Source organism: Indicator indicator, chromosome 20, assembly GCF_027791375.1.
Source record: "Indicator indicator isolate 239-I01 chromosome 20, UM_Iind_1.1, whole genome shotgun sequence".
Lineage (NCBI taxonomy): Eukaryota > Metazoa > Chordata > Aves > Piciformes > Indicatoridae > Indicator > Indicator indicator.
Genome location: NC_072029.1, coordinates 2961341 through 2981835, shown reverse-complemented (window position 1 = coordinate 2981835; position 20495 = coordinate 2961341). Strand labels below are relative to the sequence as shown.

The 20495-nt window shown below is 46.2% G+C and overlaps 1 protein-coding gene across 1 annotated transcript in view; it reads right to left on the bottom strand.

Annotated features, from left to right (window-relative positions):
* OBSCN (obscurin, cytoskeletal calmodulin and titin-interacting RhoGEF) overlaps positions 1 to 20495 on the bottom strand; it is a 179089-nt gene that overhangs the window by 136232 nt on the left and 22362 nt on the right. The window contains 13 exon segments of the mRNA XM_054389952.1: positions 428 to 581; positions 1391 to 1503; positions 2546 to 2812; positions 5914 to 6177; positions 6413 to 6682; positions 9145 to 9411; positions 11213 to 11488; positions 12523 to 12798; positions 13242 to 13544; positions 14401 to 14676; positions 15777 to 16052; positions 19220 to 19495; positions 20157 to 20432. Coding sequence (XP_054245927.1) covers positions 428 to 581; positions 1391 to 1503; positions 2546 to 2812; positions 5914 to 6177; positions 6413 to 6682; positions 9145 to 9411; positions 11213 to 11488; positions 12523 to 12798; positions 13242 to 13544; positions 14401 to 14676; positions 15777 to 16052; positions 19220 to 19495; positions 20157 to 20432 — 3294 coding nt within the window.

Here is a 20495-nt window from a genome sequence, read left to right as displayed (position 1 = left end):
GTAGGGGACATCCATAGCATCTCTTAGGAAACTGTTCCTGTGTCTTACATCTTCACAGTGAAGAGCTTTTTCCTACTATCTAATGTAAATCTACCTCCTGGCAGCTTAAAATCCTTATTCCTCATCCCATCACTACTTTCCCCTGATAAAGGTCCCTCTCCATCTTTCCTGTGGGTCCCTTCAAGTATTGGAAGCCTACTCTAAGGTCCTCCTGGAGCCTTATCCTCTCCAGGCAGAACAACCCCAACCTTCTCAGCCTGTCCTCACAGGGGAAGTGCTCCAGCTCCCCCATTTTCCCCTCCCTTCAGATGCACCTCTGGGAAATAACATCTGCCAGGGTACAGCAGACCTGTCTGTGTGGAGCAACTTGTTCTGTGTAGTGAAAGCTACTGCAGTAGATATCACTTCCTACTTGAGTCCAACATACCATGGATCTTTAGTGTAGCTGATGTCTTGTCTTCAGCTACTTGACACGTGTAGGTCCCCTGGTCTTCATATTCACACTTGTGAATAATGAGGCTTCTCTTATTTCCTTGGGAAGCAATCCCCACTTGTTGACTTGGCTGGAGCTGCTTCCCATCCTGGAAGGGAAAATGCCCAAACAGATCACCATCAGCTCGTCTGCAGTGAGCAAGACAAAGATTCAGCTCTGTCCTTAATTCACCTGCCTCACCTCATGGAACTGTGCTTCCTTGAACATACCATGACACTTAGCATCACAGAGTGGTTTGGGTTGGAAGGCACCTTTCAAGGTCATCTAGTCCAACCCCTCACACTCAGCAGGGACATCTTCAACTAGATTAACTCCAGCATAGTGCAAAGTTTTCAAGAAGTAGGAATGCCTGAGGACCACACATGTCTTTTGGTTGACCTTAGACACCTATTTTAAGGCTTAGGGTGCTGTACAGGGTTGGCAAGAAGCCCTTCAGACATTACCTTGAAGGAATGCTGTTAGCCCCATTTAAGGGAAGGATCAGCTGAGCCCCAAGGAGGGTACATGAAATGCCTGAGCTGATCCCCAAAATGACTGTCAGTTTCAAAGGGAGTTGAGGCTTCATCTTAAAGAGCAGTTCCCTCTGAGGCTTTAAATCCTTGGATGAGAACTTCTGGGCATGAAGTCAAGCACAGGAGTGTGTTACTACCAACAGCTGTGCTCACCTTCTGTGTGGGAGTAGAGCGGTTTACCTTCTAACCCAATAAGCATACCCAGTAGAGAAATAACACAGACTGTGATGAGCTGGGCAAATAAATGGACATGAGGAGGAGAGAAACAATGCTCAGAGCTGCACAGCAAAGGTTCAGACTCACATCCCCTGGAAGTGAAATGAAAAGCTCTCATTTCCTTCCAGAGGAGTCAGAAATTGAAACACCACTCTCCACTGAGTGTTACCTTGAACCACTTAACATCTGCATTGGGCCTGGACAGTTCACACTCCAATGTGACCTTGTCCTTCTGAGTTGCATTGATGTCTGTCAAAGGTTTGCTGATTCTCACAGGCAATTCTGCAAAAAAGGATGAAGTCTAGTTAGTGGGGAAATAGGCCTCCAGGACTATTCAAACAATATTCATAGATTAACAGAACTGGTTAGGGTGGAAAAGATCTTTAAAGTCATCAAGTCCAATTGTTAACCCAGCACTACCAAGTCCACCACCAAACCCTGTTGCCCAGTGCTACACCTACAAACCTTTTCAATCCCTCCAGGGAGGGTGACTCAACTACTGCCCTGGACAGCCTCTTCCAGGATTGGACGATGCTTTTGGTTAAGAAATTTTTCCTCCTGTCCAACCTAAACCTTCCTTGGCACAATTTGAGAATGTTTCCTTTTGTCTTAGCTTGCTAGCTGGGAGAAGAGACCAGCTTCCACCTCAATCCAACCTCCTTTCAGGGAGCTGTAGAGTGAGGTCGTCTCTGCTCAGCCTCTGTTTCTCTAGTGAATAGGCACAACCTAGCTTCCATGTTTAATAAAACTTGTGCCAACAAAATCCTCTTGTTTTGAGCATATTACCAAGAGGTGTTTTGTGGACAATGATGTTACAGTAACCCTATTGACATCAGAAGGACACCCTATTGAGGAGACCTCATTGCTCTCTACAACTACCTGAAAGGAGGTTGTGGAGAGGTTGGTGCTGGTCTCTTCTCACAGGTAGTTAGAACAAGAGGGAATGGCCTCAAGCTGTGACCGAGTAGGTTTAGACTGGACATTAGGAAACTTTTTTCATGGAAAGAGTGGTCAGGCATTGGAATGTGCTGCCCAGGGAGGTGGTGGAGTCCCCAAGCCTGGATGTATTTGAAGGTGATTTCGATGGGATGTTTTGGGATAGGGTGTAGGGATGAATCTTGTAGACTGGGTTGTGGGTTGGACTTGCTAATCCTGAGGGTCTTTTCCAATCTGAATGTTTCTATGATTCTGTGATGATGATCCAGTGCTCATCATATCCTGTGCAGTTACAAGAACAAATTGTTCCTCTCTTAAAAGCTCTCTTTTTGAGTCAGGAGAAGACAACCATCACCCACACCAACCAGAGACTGAGACTTCTATGTACCTGTCACAGTGAGCTTCCCTGAGGAATGAATGCCTTCTGCTCTGAATGAGATGAGTCCTGCATCTTCAAGAGTCACAGAGGAAAGAGTCAGTGAGTGCTTCTTCCCCTGAGCACCAATACTGATGTTGGGTGAAGGCTTCAGCCGAACGCCATCCTTCTGCCATGTCCCTTCCACGTCCTCGTGTGACACCTCCACCTCAAAGGTGACAGTCCCTTTCTCAGACACTTGGAGGGGCTGAAGACCTTTCACCAGCTTGATCTGCCTCACTGGAAAAAAAAATAACAAGGACAAGTTGGAGATCTCACACCAATAGCTGGGAAGCAGCCTGAGGCCTTCCAAAATACATTATTTCCCCATTCCTCATCCAGGTTCCTGGCAATTGCTTGGTATCTTTCAACTAAACAACCACCTTTGCAGGAAATAAAACCTATTCATGGCCATGGCTGCTATTCTTGGCATGGATACTTTCAGCTATGACAAACAGGCCAACCATAGAATGGTCCAGGTTGGAAGGGACCTCCAAAGGTCATCCAGATCAACCTCCCTGCAGTCATCCCCAACTAGATCAGGCTGCCCAGGACCTCATTGAGCCTCACCTTGAATATCTCCAGGAAAGGGACCTCAACCACCTCCCTGGACAACCTGTTCCAGTGTTCCACCACCCTCACAGTGAAGAACTTCTTCCTGATATCCAATCAACCACCCATTACAAGGTCAGACTGAGGATCAGACTGAAATTATTCCAAGGAGACAGCAAAATGGACTTGCAAAAGTATGAATTAAATACTGTAGCCATTTCTAACTTAGTAAGTGACCAACCTGATGTTGTTCTACCTAGGCCTGAAAATCAAATCATGTTTTCAAAGGTCTCATCATGAAGCTGCAACTGTTAGGGAATAGCAGAGCTTTCACAGGACTTGTTTTAATAGATAACATTCTGTGTCAAGAGGTTTAAAATGTCATACTCATGTTCCTAGCAAAGTTTCTGCTATAATTAATTGATCTAATCATGCTTCTCTCTCTTGAAAGCTTAGAAATATATCAGAGGAAGACTCTTTTGCCCATGACTGACTGACTTATGTCTTCCACAAACATCTCCTCCTGGTCACAACTGAAAACAGATATTCAGTCAGATATGTTACTGGTTTGAGGAGCTGAGGGGTTTTTTAGGATCTCCTGGCACCTTAAGATCAGAACAGATCCTTTGATGAGGCAACTTTTAAGCTGCAAGAAATCAGCAGCTTTTCACATAGCTATTCCCTGTTTGCCTTGCTCTGAGAACAATTTTGAAGCAAACAGTATCAGTCCAGCTTCATGGTTTTTCAATAAAGGTCTTCTAAAAATCAGGCTTCTTAACCATAAGCTGGTAGTAGCTCAGTTCCCCAGGTTATGACCATTTAAAGGACCTCAATGTAAGCTGTATCAGGTTCTACTGAAAAGAGGCCATTTGCCTCTAAAATAGTGTCTAAAATCCTGCTTCAGTTTTTGGCTTCTGCTTCTAGAGTCTTGTTTTTGCTGTAAAGCACTGCAAGAGCTCAGTGCTGTCTCAGCTGGAGGATTTGGATGCAAAATATGTCTAAGCTCAGTGAGATTCTCTATATCTCCTCTCCTGTTGTGTCTCATAACTAAGGCTTGGATGACCACACACAAAAAGAATTCCCTGCTACAAGGAGCTGATTCCCCAGTTTTGATCATGCTCCTTCTCAGATCACCTTGAGTCTCCATCACTGCATGAATCTATCTCAGTTCATCACCAGAGGAGCTATTTTTTCAGTGACACTAAGGGTAAGTGATGAGAATGCAGCTGGGTGTCTGGGCAGCACAAAGCAAAATCCTCTCTCTCCATCAGAAAAGGAAGTTTATAAACCAGACAGACAGAAATTTACTCTTGCATGACTCACTTTACACAAAACTCTGCTGACAGCTGACCACCCAATTACTTCCTATACAAACACTGCTCCATCAGTTTTGTTTCTACCACTTGGTTATAGCAACAGTGAGTGCCCCAGAGCAGGTGTAACTCAACCTACAACCAGCTGCTGAAACATCCTGCTGGAAGGAAAAAATAAAAATCACCTAGAGACTGAAAAAATGCCTTGGGGTGCAACATGTGAGGAAGGCTGGAGCAGCAAACCACCCTGTACTGCACTGCATGCTTCCAACACACTGCATCTGTGGAAATGATGCATCCTTCATCTTCTGTGCACCCAATTTCACCAATTATGAGATAGCAAACCTCAAATCTAGCTCTAAATCAAGACCATCAAAAGCAGCATGGCCAGCAGGCGGAGGGAAGAATTTTGCCCCTCTTCTCCACTCTACTCCGACCCCACCTGCAGTGTTGGGGCCAGATCTGGAGTCCTCAGCACAGCAGAGACATGGATCTGTTAGAGAGGGGCCAGAAGGGACCAGAGCAATGATGGGAGCCCTTTGCTGTGAGGACAGACTGAGAGTTGGGGTTGGTCAGCCTGGAGAAGGCTCCACAGAGACCTTCTAGTAGCCTTTTGGTGCTTAAAGGGCCAACCAGAAAGCTACCTGGTTCTCTCCTGCTGTAGGACACACTCAGTTCTTTGCATCATCCCAGGCAGATATTTCACCAACCTTTTCCCAAAACCATGCTGGAGGCCCCAAAACCACTCCAGACAACCTATTCAGTCACCCAGAGATCTGAGTGTATAACCTGGATCTATCTCATTGCAGCTGAAGTCCATTATTTCCTACCCTTATTTCCACATGGAGAACAGACTGTTGCACTCCACTTTGTAACAGCCTTTCAGGTACTTGAAGTCTGTTATCAAGGTCTTCCTTACCTGTTATTGATGACCTACACAGCATCAGTTTGTGGCAGGGGCTTTACAGAACAAAATTAGGTAGTCTTTATGTGCTTCAGTTCTGTCTTCATCTATTCTTTAATGATCATAAAAGAGGACACAGGAAAGAGGACAGAAGGACAGAGCTGCAGCTGAGACACCATTAGCTTGCTTGGAAGGGCAGCACCCTCAGATAGAAGATTGGTCTTGTGGTTTTATTACCCTGTCTCAGGGTAAAGAGATGTTCTGAAGGAGTAGATCACAGAGAACCACCAGGGCAATGGGTGGCTAAGGAGGGAATGCTTCACTAAAAGCCATACAAAGGAATAAACAGAGCATGCTAGAGAGTGAGAGACTTCAGAGGAGAGAGAACCAGCTAAGAAGCTCAGAGATCAACAGCATGCCTGCAAGTTGGTGGAATGAGATTATTGCCCTTGCTTTCAGCCTCTCTCAGTCATCTGACTGGTGACAATGGTCATTGTGAAAATGGAAGAGACCAGAATCCACCTCCAAAGTCTGTTCAGGGTATTTATAGAAGAGGACATCATTCAACTTACTTTCCACATTGATCTTGGCCTGGGTCTTGTCATCAGGACTCTCACAGCAGTAGAAGCCCCTGTCTGCAAAGGAGATGTCCCTGATCACCAAGGTGTGCTTTGTTCCCTCAGCTTTGATCTCTACTTTTTCACTGGGCTTCAGTACAACGCTGTTCCTCATCCACTTCACCTCTGCAGGCTTGGTCAGCTCTACCTCTAAGGTCACTGTGTCTCTTTCTTCAACTGTTCTGGGCTCCAGTTTCTTCTTGAATGAGATTGAGGCCTCTGCCAAAGGAAAAAAAAAATGTTAGTAAGGATGCAGAGCACCCAGAATACAGGCTTCCAGAGAACACTGCAATGGTGGCTCACATATCTCCAGCCCAGACGCATTCTGGACATCTCTACTGAATGAAGCTAAAGCAGAATTTCCCTCTGATATGATCACTCATAGGAAAGCCCACACAAGACAAAGGCCACAGCATCCATGGCAGCCTGTGAAAGGGGCATTATCTCCTCTCACCTCGGACTCTGAGGTTGGCTGTGCTTTCTACACCTTCAGCACTGGCGGAGATTTCAGCTGCATCTTCCAGCGTCAGGTCAGTGATGGTGAGGCTGTGGTTGGTGTCCTTCTGTGAGATCACATACTTCTTGCTGGCTTCAATCTTGACTCCATTCCTGAGCCAGGTGACCACAGCATCACTGGGAGAGACAGTGCACTTGAAGACAGCCTCTTTTCCTTCTTCAGAGACCACGCTGTTGAGACTCGTAACGAATTTCACCACTCTGGGAGCTGAAGGAAGGGAATAAACCATTTAGGAGCATGACTTAGAGGCATGGCATAAACACCCTCATAGAGGCACAGTATTTTATTGATAGCATCAATTTTTGTTACTTACAGTAAGGGATCACAATAGTCATAGAATCATAGAAAGGCTTGGAAGGGACCTTAATGATCATCTAGTTCCAACCATCCTGCCATGGACAGGGACACCTCCTGCTAGATCAGGTTGCTCAGAGCCTCACCCAGCCTGGTCTTAAATGCTTCCAGGGATGAGGCATCCACAACTTCTCCGGGCAACCCATTCCAGTGTTTCACCACCCTCATAGTAAAGAACTTCTTCCTAACGTCCAATCTAAATCAACCCTCCTCTAGTTTCAAACCATTGCCCCTTGTCCTATCACCACAGTCCCTTTTAAATAGTTCCTCCCCTGCTTTCCTGTAGGCATGCTTAGAATGAATCTTCACATTTCCCATGCCTAAGTTTGGTGTATAAAGATGCCAGAAGAGAGAGAGACAAACAAATATGGGAAGGGGAAATCCCATTTTACCTTTGGGATACTTAATTCCAGCCTCAAATGCAATACAAGGTGGGGGTTGGCCTCTTCTCCCTAGCATCAAGTGACAGAATGAGAGGAAATGGCCTCAAGCCATACCAGGGGAGGGTTAGGTTGGGTATTAGGAAAAATTTCTTTACTGCAAGAGTGAGCCAGGCTGCCCAGGGAGGTGGCAGGGTCACCATCCCTGGAGGTGGGTCAAGAAACTCATGGATATGGCACTCTGGGACATGGTTTAGCAGCCATGGTGATAAGTCAACAGTTAGACTTGATGATCTTAGAGGTCTTTTCCAACCAGAAGAATTCTGTGATTCTATGAAGGTCAGTTTACCTACATGTTAAGAGACCTGAGCTCAACAAGTCTAAAATCACAGAATCACAGAAACATTCAGGTTGGAACAGACCCTCAGGATAACCAAGTCCAACTCAGAACCCTACTCTACAAGGTTCACCTCTAAACCATATCCCCAAGCACCAGGGTTGGTGACTTCACCACCTCCCTGGGCAGCTCATTCCAATGTCTGACCACCTCATTTCAATGCCTGACCACTCTTGCTGAGAAAAAATGTTTCCTAATGTCCAGTCTAAACCTAACCAGTGGCAGCTTGAGGCCATTCCCTCTTGTTCTATCACTAATTACCTTCTCACACCAAGAGAAGTGGAGTTTGATGTTTTGCTGTCAACACAAGAGACAGCACAAACACATGAACAATCGCAGCCTTGCAGAGCTGCTGTGGCACTTTTAGGCTGTGCCTAGAAAATTTCCCACAGATCCTAAGTAAAAGTGGTAGAATGTAAATAAATTACAATTGGATGTAAAAAGAAAAATAATGATACAGTCTAAATAATCTCATTGGTCTGATATCTAAGATATCTGACTTGGCAGTGATGAGCTCATGGGTGGACTCAGTGATCTCAAAGGTCTCTTCCAACCTTGAGTACTGTGTCCAGTTCTGGGCTTCTCAATTTAAGAAGGGCATTGAGATACTTGAATGTGTCCAGAGAAGGGCAATGAGGCTGGGGAGAGGTCTCAAGTACAAGCCCTGAGAGGAGAGGTTGAAGGAGCTGGAGGTGTTTAGCCTGGAGAAAAGGAGGCTCAGGGGTGACCTTATTGCTCTCTACAACTACCTGAAAGGAGGTTGTAGCCAGGTGGGGGTTGGTCTCTTCTCCCAGGCAACCAACAACAGAACAAGAGGACACAGCCTCAAGCTGCACCAGGGGAGGTTTAGGCTGGAGGTGAGGAGAAAGTTCTTCACAGAAAGAGTAATTGGCCATGGAAAGTGCTGCCCAGGGAGGTGGTGGAGTCACCATCCCTGGAGGTGTTCAAAACAAGATTGGATGTGGCACTTGGAGCCAGGGTTTAGTTGTCAGAAGGTGCTAGGTATTAGGTAATAGGTTGGACTTGGTGATCTCTGAGGTCTTTTCCAACCTGGTTGATTCTGTGATTCTGTAAAGCTAGTTGTGTAATCTAACTCTTTCTCTTTTTTGACTTCTTTGCTCCAGCAGATACTGGCTGGTGCTTCTACTGGCATGCTGACCTTAACTGCATTTCTTTGTCATGGCTAAGTACCAACAAACTACTCTCTGCTCCTCTCTCTTTCTCTCTCTCTTTTACCTTGTGTAGGGTGAGGGAAGGGAGCAGGGGGAGGCGGGGGAAGCTGATTTTGTCCGGGGGGGGGGGGTTCTTGTGTTGTTTATAAATCACACATATAGGTAAATATTGTATATTTTGCACACATTCAGTGCATTCCACCTTTCTAGATTGTAGTTGCTTGCAAATATAGCTTCGGTTGCTTTCCATCTCAGCTGGTCTGCCAATTTTAATTAGGGGGAGGAGAGGGGGGGTGTAATTTCAACCCACCCAGCATTGAGGACAAACCCAAAGATCCCTGCACATTGCCACCACGAGAGCCATACGTTTGGGGGTGATGGTAAGGCAGCTCTTGTCATCCCTGGACTCGCAGGAGTACTCCCCCTCGTCCTCAGCCCGGATCCCGGTTATCGTCAGGATCCGTTTGAGTCCCTCCTCCTGGATCTGGAAGCGTTTGCCGGCTCGGATCTCCACACCGTTCCTGCGCCACACTACCTTCCCCTTGGTGTGGCTAACGGCACAGCTCAAGGAGATGCTTCCTCCAATCTCAGCATTAACAGCCTCTAGTTTCTTGGTAAACTTCACTGGGATTTCTGAGATGCAGAAAAGAGAGAAAAAAAAAAAAAAAAGAAGAGAAAAGAAAATATTTTAAAAGTCCAGTTCTGGAGTCCCTGTTACAAGAGGGATATGGACGCGCTGGAAGGTGTCCAGAGCAGGGCCACCAGGATGAGCAGAGGGCTGGAGCTGCTCTGCTCTGGAGACAGACTGAGAGAGTTGGGGTTGTTCAGTCTGGAGAGGAGAAGGCTCCGAGGTGACCTTCTTGTGGCCTTCCAGTATCTGAAGGGGGCTCCAAGAAAGCTGGGGAAGGACTTTTTAGGATCTCAGGTAGTGATAGGACTAGGGGGAATGGAATAAAGCTGGAAGTGGGGAGATTCAGGCTGGATGTGAGGAAGAAGTTCTTCCCCATGAGAGTGGTGAGAGCCTGGAATGGGTTGTCCAGGGAGGTGGTTGAGGCCCCATCCCTGGAGGTGTTTGCAGCCAGGCTGGATGAGGCTCTGGCCAGCCTGATGTAGTGTGAGGTGTCCCTGCCCATGGCAGGGGGGTTGGAACTGGATGATCCTTGTGGTCGCTTCCAGCCCTGACTGATTCTATGATTCTATGAAAAAGGCTGTTCTAAGAAGCTGGTTCTGGACAACTTTAACAGATAAATAAACCAACCAACCCCAGGACATGCTTGAGAATCAAGGTAGGCAAAAACAAACCACAAAGGTGGAAATAGAAGGAGATTTCCTTTGACATGTTTGGTTTTTGGTTTTGTTTTTTAATATCACCATCATTCTGTAAAGCAGCAGCAGTGTCATAAGACATGGTTGGGTGTTGGCTTCTTTTCATTCCAATCTTTAATCTAATGGGGCCATGTGGTGTTTTTGCTTCAGAGCCTGATTTACCTATGTGTGAAAATCCATCTGGAGCACAAGCTTCAGCTACTTTTGTCTCTTCTCTCCCTGCACACACAGCTAATGGGGTCAGAGAAACCCAGGGTGTGATTTCTGTCATCCTGGAAAAGGCATTACAATAGGTTGGATCCATCATGATCTATTAGCAACTACTCCTCTGCAATGACTCCAAAGGGAGCTGAGGAAGTGTGTCTCAGCTCCAGACATCTCCAGTGTGCCTGAAGAGAAAGGAGCAGCCCTTTGCTCTGGGACATCACTCCTCTCATCTTCATCTGTGGGTCAGCAATACTCCATCCTTCTTGGCAATCTGTAGCCCTAGCCTTCAAACAGAGGAGGATGCAATGGAGGCCCCTGTTTCCCTGTGTGACCAACTCATAAATCTCCTCCTCATATAACAACCCTCTGCACAGAATCAGAGTGTGGTTTGGGCTGGAAGGGATCTTAAATATCATTTGTTCCATTCTCCCTGCCATAGGCAGGGACACCTTCCACTAGACCAAGTTGCTCAAAACCCCATCCAACCTGGCCTGGAACATTTCCAGGGAGGATCATCTACAGCCTCTCTAGGCAACCTGTTCCAATGCCTCATCATTTTTGTCATGCCGGTGAGCAGAGGAGGGAAAAGCTATGATTCTGCCATGCCCCAGCTTCTGAGGTTAGGAGGAGACAGAAACATATTGAGATTGGGGAGCAGACACCAGGGAAAGCATCCATCACAGCCTTCTGTCTTATCTCAGGCAGACAGCAAAAGGCTAAAATTGGGTATTTGGAAGCAGGAGAACTTTGCTGGCCTATGGTGGGGCAGCCACAGCAGCTGCACCAGCAATTCAAGCTTTCAGGTTGGAACAGTTTTAGAGTTTTAGAGAGCTGACCTCCATCCTGCCATGGCAGTGTAGCTGCTGGTGTTGGGTCACAATGTGCACCGCTCCCTACTCACCTTTCACCTGTACTTTGAATTCCTGCTTGTCATTCTTTGTCTGGCAGGTGTAGACAGCAGTGTCTGTGCCCTCAGCCAGGTTGATTGTCAGGGTCCTGGATGCCCCCTCACTCTTAATCACATATTTCTTGCTCGCCTTGATTTCTGTTCCATCCTTGAGCCACTTCACTGCAGCGGTTTCAGGCGTTACTGAGGTCGTCAGTGTGATGCTTTCATATTCTTCAACAACAAGAGGCTCTTTCTGGACAGCTTTCTTCTCAAACTTAGCCTCTGGTTCTAGGATAGACATTAAAAGAGGAAAAATTAATAACTTCAGTCTCAAATCCTTAACACAGCAATTTTCTCTTACTCTCCCTCGGTGACTCACAACAACAACTCCTCCATAATCCCCAATAACCCAGGGAGTGTGGTTGAATGTTTTGTGGCTGGTGTAAATCTTTTGCTGAGTGGGAAGAAAGAAAATGATCTGTCATGCAACCCAGAGCTTCTGCTTGGACAAGAAGCAAAGGGAAAGAAATGCAAATACCCTTTTTATCTGCTGCCCCCCAAAAGCTGGTTTCTTAGAAGTCAAATGACCTGCATAATTATTTCCTGCCTCATTTTTTAGGGCTTTAAATCTAATTAAGAGGAAACATTAATATGCTAAGCCTGAATTTATGGCCCATTTACTTTTCTGCTTGCTCTAGTCCCTTTCTCTTGGCTTCTTCTCTATCTTGTGCATTCCTTGTCATACAGCTGGGCTGTTTGGGGCACACAGAGCAGCAGAACAGCTTTTCTTGGTCACCTTTCTCACTTTTGGCAAGGGATTGGAACAGGCTGCCCAGGGAGGTGGTGGAGAAACCATCCATGGAGGTGTTCAAGAAATGTGTAGACACAGCAGTTTGGGACATGGTTTGATGGCCATGGTGGTGTTAGGTTGATGGTTGGACTCAATGGTCTTAGAGATCTTGTCCAACCAAAACAATTCTATGATTCTCTTTCTGCTCTTGAAAACTTTCCTCTTCTATTTCAGCTCCCCACCACTTAAAAAAAAGGTTGAGTGACAGGGTGTGTAAAGGAGACACTAAGAAAAAAAAATAGAAACAAAAAGCATTTCCACAGCCAAAAAAACCCCAAATAAAACAAAAAGTCTTTAGCCAGAATTCCCACCTCCACACTGCTAGATTAAAAAGGTCAAATGAAGGGGTGATCTGCTTCACTGATGTTGCTCAAGGGAAAATTGTGGTTGCCCTGCAGCTACTAGGTAGGGAACCTCCAGTTTTTGCCTTGCCTCTAAGCCACCCAAGAGAGCTGCTTAGGTGAGACCTCACCAGTTGGCTCCAACTTGAAGGTGAGCTTCTGGCCTGCAGCTTCACAGATGTATTCTCCAGCATCTCTCTTCTCCAGCTGCTCTACCACCAGGCGCCGGGTTTTGCCCACGCTTTCTACTTTGAATTTTCTGCAGGAAACCAGCAGTTTGCCATCCTTGAACCATCTCACTTCGGTTGTGTCCTCTGCCACCTCACAGCTGAGGGTGGCACTTTCTGTCAGGACAGCATTCACCTCTTTCTGGACCTTTTCCTGGTTGATAAAGGCAGGTTTGGGCTCTGAATGAAGGAAAAGAAGAAAATATTGATTGGGGGATTAAAGGAGAGCAGGCTTACAGATTTCTGTGCAGGCATTTGGAAAATATTTGGGCTGTCAATTGCCAAAACAAGTTGCCTTCACTGGGTACTATCTACTCTTGTATGGATCTAAACTGCAATGTAGAAACTAGGGAACAATATAGAACCAGGAGTCTAGGAGTGGAGAAGACCAAGAGGGTCCTTGACAGTAATCCTATAGTTGGAAATCATCCTGCAAAACTCCCATTTAATTCAAACAGAGTGAGAAAGGCCTTTGTGCCATACTAGAGACAAATACTCCCACAAGTCCAGGCAAGGAGGTACAGAAGATCAGGTGAAGCCTACAGACTACTGCAACTGAGCCATTGTGTAACAGCTATTACAGCTGTTACCCTCTCCTGCAATTCACAGCAGCTGTGTCTTACCTGTGACATCAATCCTGAAGGTCAGCTTCTGGCCAGCAGCCTCACAGGTGTACTCCCCAGCATCTTTCTTCTCCAGCTGACTCACCACCAGACGACGAGATTTGCCCTCTGCCTCCACCTTGAACTTCTTGCTGGCAGTGAGCAGTTTCCCTTCCTTGTACCATTTCACCTCAGTCTTCTCCTGGGCCACCTCACAGCTCAGGGTGGCATTTTCTGATAGTGCAGCTTTGACCTCTTTCTGCACTTTCTCCTTGTTTGTAAAGACAACTTCTGGCTCTGAAAAGAGAGAGAAATTCTGAGTGTCTCCAAGATGTGATGTTGTCCAATCCCCTTATCATGGTTTACAGGTAAGACTGGAAACCAAGGCTCTGACTTGACAATAAACATCTAAAGCTATTGGTAGAACATTCAAACTGCTCTGTGCTGAGTTTTTGTGTCTTGTAGAGTGCAGACACCCTATTGCTCTCCACTGCAGTCCTGCTCTGAAATTCACTGAGAATCAGCAGCCTTGCAGAGACATTCTGGTTGCACCAACATGTGGGGATGGAGATGTGCAATCAGTACTTTGATAGTTTCAAAGGATCAGAGGATGTTAGGGATTGGAAGGGACCTCAGAAGATCATTGAGTCCAACCCCCCTGCCAGAGCAGGACAGAGAATCCAGCACAGGTTTCACAGGAACACATCCAAATGGGGCTGGAAAGTCTCCAGAGAAGGAGACTCCACAACCTCTCTGGGCAGCCTGTTCCAGTGCTCTGTGAGCCTCACAGTGAAGTTCCTCCTCATGTTGAGGTGGAATGTCCTGTGCTGTAGTTCTTATCCATTGCCCATGGTCCTATCCCAGGGTGCAATTGAGCAGAGTCTGTCCCCTCCCTCTTGTCCCCCAGCCCTCAGATATTTATAAACATTCATTAAGTCCCATCTCAGTTTTCTCTTCTCCAGACTGGAAAGCCCCAGGGCTCTCAGCCTCTCCTCATAGGGCGGTGCTCCAGTCCCTCAATCATCCTGGTAGCCCTTTTCTTTTCACAGGTCTGCTCTTACAGAGATGTTTTTCTAAGATGGATCTCACTACCTTATCCTATTTTACATAGGAGATAATAATAACAATTCCTCTAGATACTCCAGAAATAGGAATTTGGGGCCAAAGAATCCTCTCCCACCTGTGACAACTATCTTGAAGGTCAGCTTCTGGCCAGCAGCCTCACAGGTGTACTCCCCAGCATCTTTCTTCTCCAGCTGACTCACCACCAGACGACGAGATTTGCCCTCTGCCTCCACCTTGAACTTCTTGCTGGCAGTGAGCAGTTTCCCTTCCTTGTACCATTTCACCTCAGTCTTCTCCTGAGCCACCTCACAGCTCAGGGTGGCATTTTCTGACAGTGCAGCTTTGACCTCCTTCTTCACCTTCTCTTTGTTGATGAAAGCATCTTCTGCCTCTGGAATTGAGAGCACAAGGGCAGGTTTGGAGCAGGGATCTTTGACACACACATCCCTTCCCAAATGCACACACCAGTGCCCTGCTGGATTTGGGCTTCCCAGTCATGTTCCCTGCCAGCACCATCAGCTGAATGCATAATTTGAATTGCATAACTGAGGGTGAAGTACTGCATTACTGGTAGTCCAAGACAGCTTAGATAGCATTGAAGGTGCTTCCATTTCCATCATTAGCATTCTCCAAGATCAGCAGAAAAGAAGTTCTCATATCCCAGTGTCCAGCAGCACAGCAGGCTATAAGAAGTCTGGTATGTATGCTGCAAGAGGACAAGCATTACATTGTCCAAGAAAAGCAAATTTCTTTGCCAGCAAAAGCTAGTCTTGGGAAACATGCTTTGGGAGGCTACTCTGTCTATTCTTCCCAAATCTTCCAAAAATTCATCATCCTAGAAATGTGCTTCCTTAATGCAGGGAAATTAGCCAGTCCTCCTGGTATTTGCTTAACACTCAACTATAACAGAATCAGAAAGCCATTTAATATATTAGATTTCTGTGATATGAGCTCCTCAATCTGTTTTTAATTCATCAAGATCCAACCAAGGGATGGCAAGGTTTAAAATCAATTCTTGATATATCACAGCAAAGAAACCTGGTTTTGTCAGCTGCTACTTCTGAGACCAGTTCTAGTATTTCTTTTAGTTGGCAGATGCCACACTAAAAGGGCTTCCTCCCTAACAAAGAGACACTTGATTTAAGGAAGGAGCATTCACAACAGAATGTTTGTGCTCAGATGTTTTCTCTGTGTCCTTTGATTTCTCCTGCAGTTATTGAATTCCTATTTTGCTACTAGGGAAAATCACAGGGAAATGACAATCATTGGATTGTCAGCTCGCCCTAGGCTTGGGCTACAGAGATCCACAGCATTCTTACTTTCCAAAGAGAGACAGATCTGCTCTTATGGCTGACTACAACCTCTTAGAACAGCTGAATTGAAATACTGGCTCCATCACTACCTGCTGAGATGGAATTTGCCAATCCAAATCACTTTCCTCTCCTTTAGTTTTGTCAGGATGGAAACCAGAGATGCAGCAAATTCACTCACCTGTGACATCAATCCTGAAGGTCAGCTTCTGGCCAGCAGCCTCACAGGTGTACTCCCCAGCATCTTTCTTCTCCAACTGACTCACCACCAGACGACGAGATTTGCCCTCTGCCTCCACCTTGAGCTTCTTGCTGGCAGTGAGCAGTTTCCCTTCCTTGTACCATTTCACCTCAGTCTTCTCCTGGGCCACCTCACAGCTCAGGGTGGCATTTTCTGATAGTGCAGCTTTGACCTCTTTCTGCACCTTCTCCTTGTTGACAAATGCATCTTCTGCCTCTAAAATAGGGAAACATTAGGGGGGAAAAAACACAAGACATCAATAGCTTGCAAGTAGAAGATCCTACAGGTGTTCTGTGTAGATGTTCTGCAGGATCATCTCTTGCACAAAGCATTGCTTCGGAGTTCCTCATAGCTCATGGAACCTTGCACCCTCAAAACATAAGCAGTTACTGCCCTCCTCCCCCAGTCACTCTCTGCAGTCTCTTACAGCCAACTTTCCCCTCCTTGAAGACTCTCTTCTCTGCATACCATCCCTGTCATGTTTGTCCTCTGAGTGGCAGGAGCTGCCTGGGAGGGTGAGGAGTAGGAGTGATTTCAGGTCATGTTCCTACACTGCTGACCATGGCACTCCTTGTAATCCTTGGAGCCACATCCTAGGCTGGCCAGCAGTACTGCACAATCCATGGACAGAGAAGTGTCCTGCAGGGAGCAAGCTGAAGCAGAAACCCATTTTATACACTCTAAATTTGAGCTCCTCTGCTGCATCAGCTGTAGGAGGGCTGCAAGAAGCTCTCGTCATTAAGTTGTCATTAAAAAGGCAGCTGGCATGGCCTGTACTGCATGATGCAGAGCTCCTCAAAGGCAAATATCAGCCTACTGCAGATTAAGCAGCACTGTGAGATCTAAAATAGCTCCAGCACAAACCACAGTTCACAGTCAAAAGAGGATGTGAAAATAAGAATATCTCAGCTTCTGTCTGCAACTGGAATGGGCACCAGAGGTGAGCTACAAACCAAAGGTGTACATGGGGGCTGCACCTGAAAGGACCAGCTGGTAGAGGAAGAGTATCCCAGATGGGTTATTCATCCTCTGCATTCTTGCCCTTTAATATAAATATTTTTAATGGTTTAATATAAACCATTTTTATACCATATCATTAAACCATATAATGGTTTACTATGAAACCATTTTTATAGCTTTAGGGAAAGTCACTAAATCTTTCAATCAGCTTACAAAGAGATTTACACTATCCAGTCCTTTGCCTCAGAAATGCATTTTAAAGTTAAAATAGTCAAACAAGATTTGCAACCCCAGCTGCAGCTGGTTAATGGAGTTCTACTGAAACTGAATTAAAAGCCCTTGACAGGACATGGAGCTTTGACCATTTCAAATAAGGATTCCACTGGCACCATCATTCTTAAAATAATGAGATTGCTGACTCAGACCTTTCAGCTACACACCTAGCTCAGTCCCAAAGCCTGCAGCACCTGGTTCTCTGAAATCCCCAAATCCATAGCTGCATCCCAACACCCAGCACTTGGCATCTAACCTTCAAGCAGCCCTTAAGCAGGGAAGGTTTTGTGTGAGCAGTGGAGCCCTATAGTGCAGGAACCCTGCAGACTCTTTCTGAGTGCAATGGTAACAGGATAAATTAAGAAACTAGAAAGCCACTGAGCCTTGGGATAATCCAGTGAGACAAGGGCTCCTGCAGCAGGAGAGCCAACCCCTCTGAGTACTCATAATCCCTCCTGACTTTCACACTGGATCGTTTTGCAGGGAGTGCTGGGTTTGCAATGTCATGTTACAGCTGTACCCATGAGAAATACAGCAACAGTAGCTAGGCAAGGACTCTCCACTTGTGACACAAGGGAACAGTGTTACCTTACCCTCTCCAGCCATGAAGTCATCTGGATTGAAAGAGAACTGAAATCCTTTGGCTACTGAGGCAGACAGCTAAGAATAGCTCTCAGCTAGAGGAATCCAAGTGTAAAAGCACCAAATTTCTGTGGTTTCTGACTACTCAGAGTAGTGTGGTGAGAGACTGGAACTGGCTGCCCAGAGGATTTGTGGTTGTCTCATGCCTGGAAGGGTTTAAGACCAAGATGGATGAGGCTTTAAGCAACCTGGTCTAGTGAGAGGTGTCCCTGCCCATGGTAGGGGTGTTGGAACTAAATGATCTTTAAGGTCCCTTCCAGCTCAAGCCATTCTATCATTCCAAGATTCTCTGCAGTAATGTATGAGGGGGTTTCAGCAGCTGAGCTGAACTTGGATCATACCAATGGTCTTTCTGTCAATGCCCATCTTGTGTGTTCTCTGAAGGATGCCTCTCAGGTCTAGCTTTACTGTAACCCAGCCCCCACTGAAACTGGCAGTCCCCTGAGCCAAGAGCATGAGCTACACAAGTCATGAAACAGAGCCAGTGTCCCAGCTCACAGCCTGTGTGCCCCATGCAGAGTGGGGACACAGCAGCTGATGGCTTACAATAGGTGCTATGGGAGTAGCAAAGCTTCATCCTACAGCAGCAGTTCCACACCACACATAGAAGGTGGAGGGAGCACAGAATCATAAAATGGTTTGGGTTGGAAGGGAGCTTAAAGATCACCAAGTTCCAACCCCATCTCCCATGGGCAGGGACACCTTTCACTAGATCATGTTGTCCAAAGTCCCTGGCCTCAAACACTTCCAGGGATGAGGTATTTACAACCTCTCTGGCCAAGCTGTTCCAGTTCTCACCACCCTCACACAGTGAAGAACTCCTTCCTTACATCTACCCTAAACCTAACCATTTTCTGTTTAAAGCCATCACCTCTTGTCCCATCACCCAATGCCCACCAGCTTGACACATCACCACCAGGTATCCAACCACAGATGAAAGAAAGGGGAGAGGAGGAGCTGGATGAAGGGTTGTTAAACACAAACCATCACTCAGGGTGCACATATCTGTATCTGTTTCTGTCCATCACCCATGAAACATTCATGGTCTGTGGAGCTATGAGACTGTGCTTCCCTCTGTGTGTTTGCACAGCCAGACTATGGAACAGTTGAAGCAATTCCCTGTTTGGGGAGGGAAGGAGAACATTGTGTAGAGAAGAGATGAAACAAAAAGGCAAGAACACGGAGACTTTTGTGGAAGAATATCAATAAGAAGAGGAGGAACACACCAAAGGTTATGATCAGATTGAAGAGACCTTTTATCAACATGCCTGCTAATGGAAACTCTTGATTCAGTATCTGGGCTTAAGAAGACAACAGGGAGTTGAGAACCTGGTATCAGGATACCTACACACAACCTCTAGATCTGCCTGACACAACCTCACTGAAATGCTAGCTCAGACCAGCATCAGAAGGCACTTTAACAGCACTTCTAATATCTTGACAAATAGGAGAAGACAATCAGAAACAAAGGAAAGGCAATGAAACTGCAACCAAAATATATCTCCCACCTGTGACAACTATCTTGAAGGTCAGCTTCTGGCCAGCAGCCTCACAGGTGTACTCCCCAGCATCTTTCTTCTCCAACTGACTCACCACCAGACGACGAGATTTGCCCTCTGCCTCCACCTTGAACTTCTTGCTGGCAGTGAGCAGTTTCCCTTCCTTGTACCATTTCACCTCAGTCTTCTCCTGGGCCACCTCACAGCTCAGGGTGGTGTTTTCTGACAGTGCTGCTTTCACCTCTTTCTGCACTTTTTCCTTGTTGATAAATGCATCTTCTGCTTCTGGAGAGTGGGAGAAGCAATTTAAAACCCACACACTGTGCAAGTTGTTCAAAGCCAAATGAAAACTGTGACAACCTCCACAGCCCTGTCAGTTTAGAACAGTCCCACTCACAGCAAAGATGCACTCAGACAGGGCATGATCCTCTGCACAGCCTGGGGAGAACAGATCAGCCCCTTCTGAGCAAAATGACCCAGTGCCTCAGGAGTTAAGGTTCTCCTTATCTCCACAGGAAAGCAAACTTTTTGTTCCATAACACCACACACCAATCATTTCCCCATCTCATCCTCCACTGGGACCCATATTTAAGCTTCGTCCAGCCTAAGTTCTTCTTGAATAGATCAGTTTTCCTACTTTTTCCAGATGTGTTTTCCTACACATTTGGGGCTGATCCTACCTTTATTTATATCTGTACAGCATGTGTAAACCTTCCTGCTTTTTATTTACTGGGAAAGCAGAAAACCAGAAGGATGGCTGTGTGGGATTCATCTCACAGATGAAGACCACTAAGCATAGGTCTCTCCATGATATTGATTTCATTGCTTGCTCACTTTTCTACTGAGTGAAGGTCTAAGCTACACAGACTCTAGAGCCTAGAGCATGATTGAATTTGCTCTGTAGTAAAGGGAACTAAAGTGAAGAGAACCAAAATATGTCTCCCACCTGTGACATCAATCCTGAAGGTCAGTTTCTGGCCAGCAGCCTCACAGGTGTACTCCCCAGCATCTTTCTTCTCCAACTGACTCACCACCAGACAACGAGATTTGCCCTCTGCCTCCACCTTGAACTTCTTGCTGGCAGTGAGCAGTTTCCCTTCCTTGTACCATTTCACCTCAGTCTTCTCCTGAGCCACCTCACAGCTCAGGGTGGCATTTTGTGTCAGTGCAGCTTTCACCTCCTTTTGTACCTTGTCCTTGTTTGTAAACACATCTTCTGTCTCTGTAAGAAAGCCACAGCAGTCATACTTGGGGTTTTTTGCAGCTGTCTTCTCCAGTTCTTAAT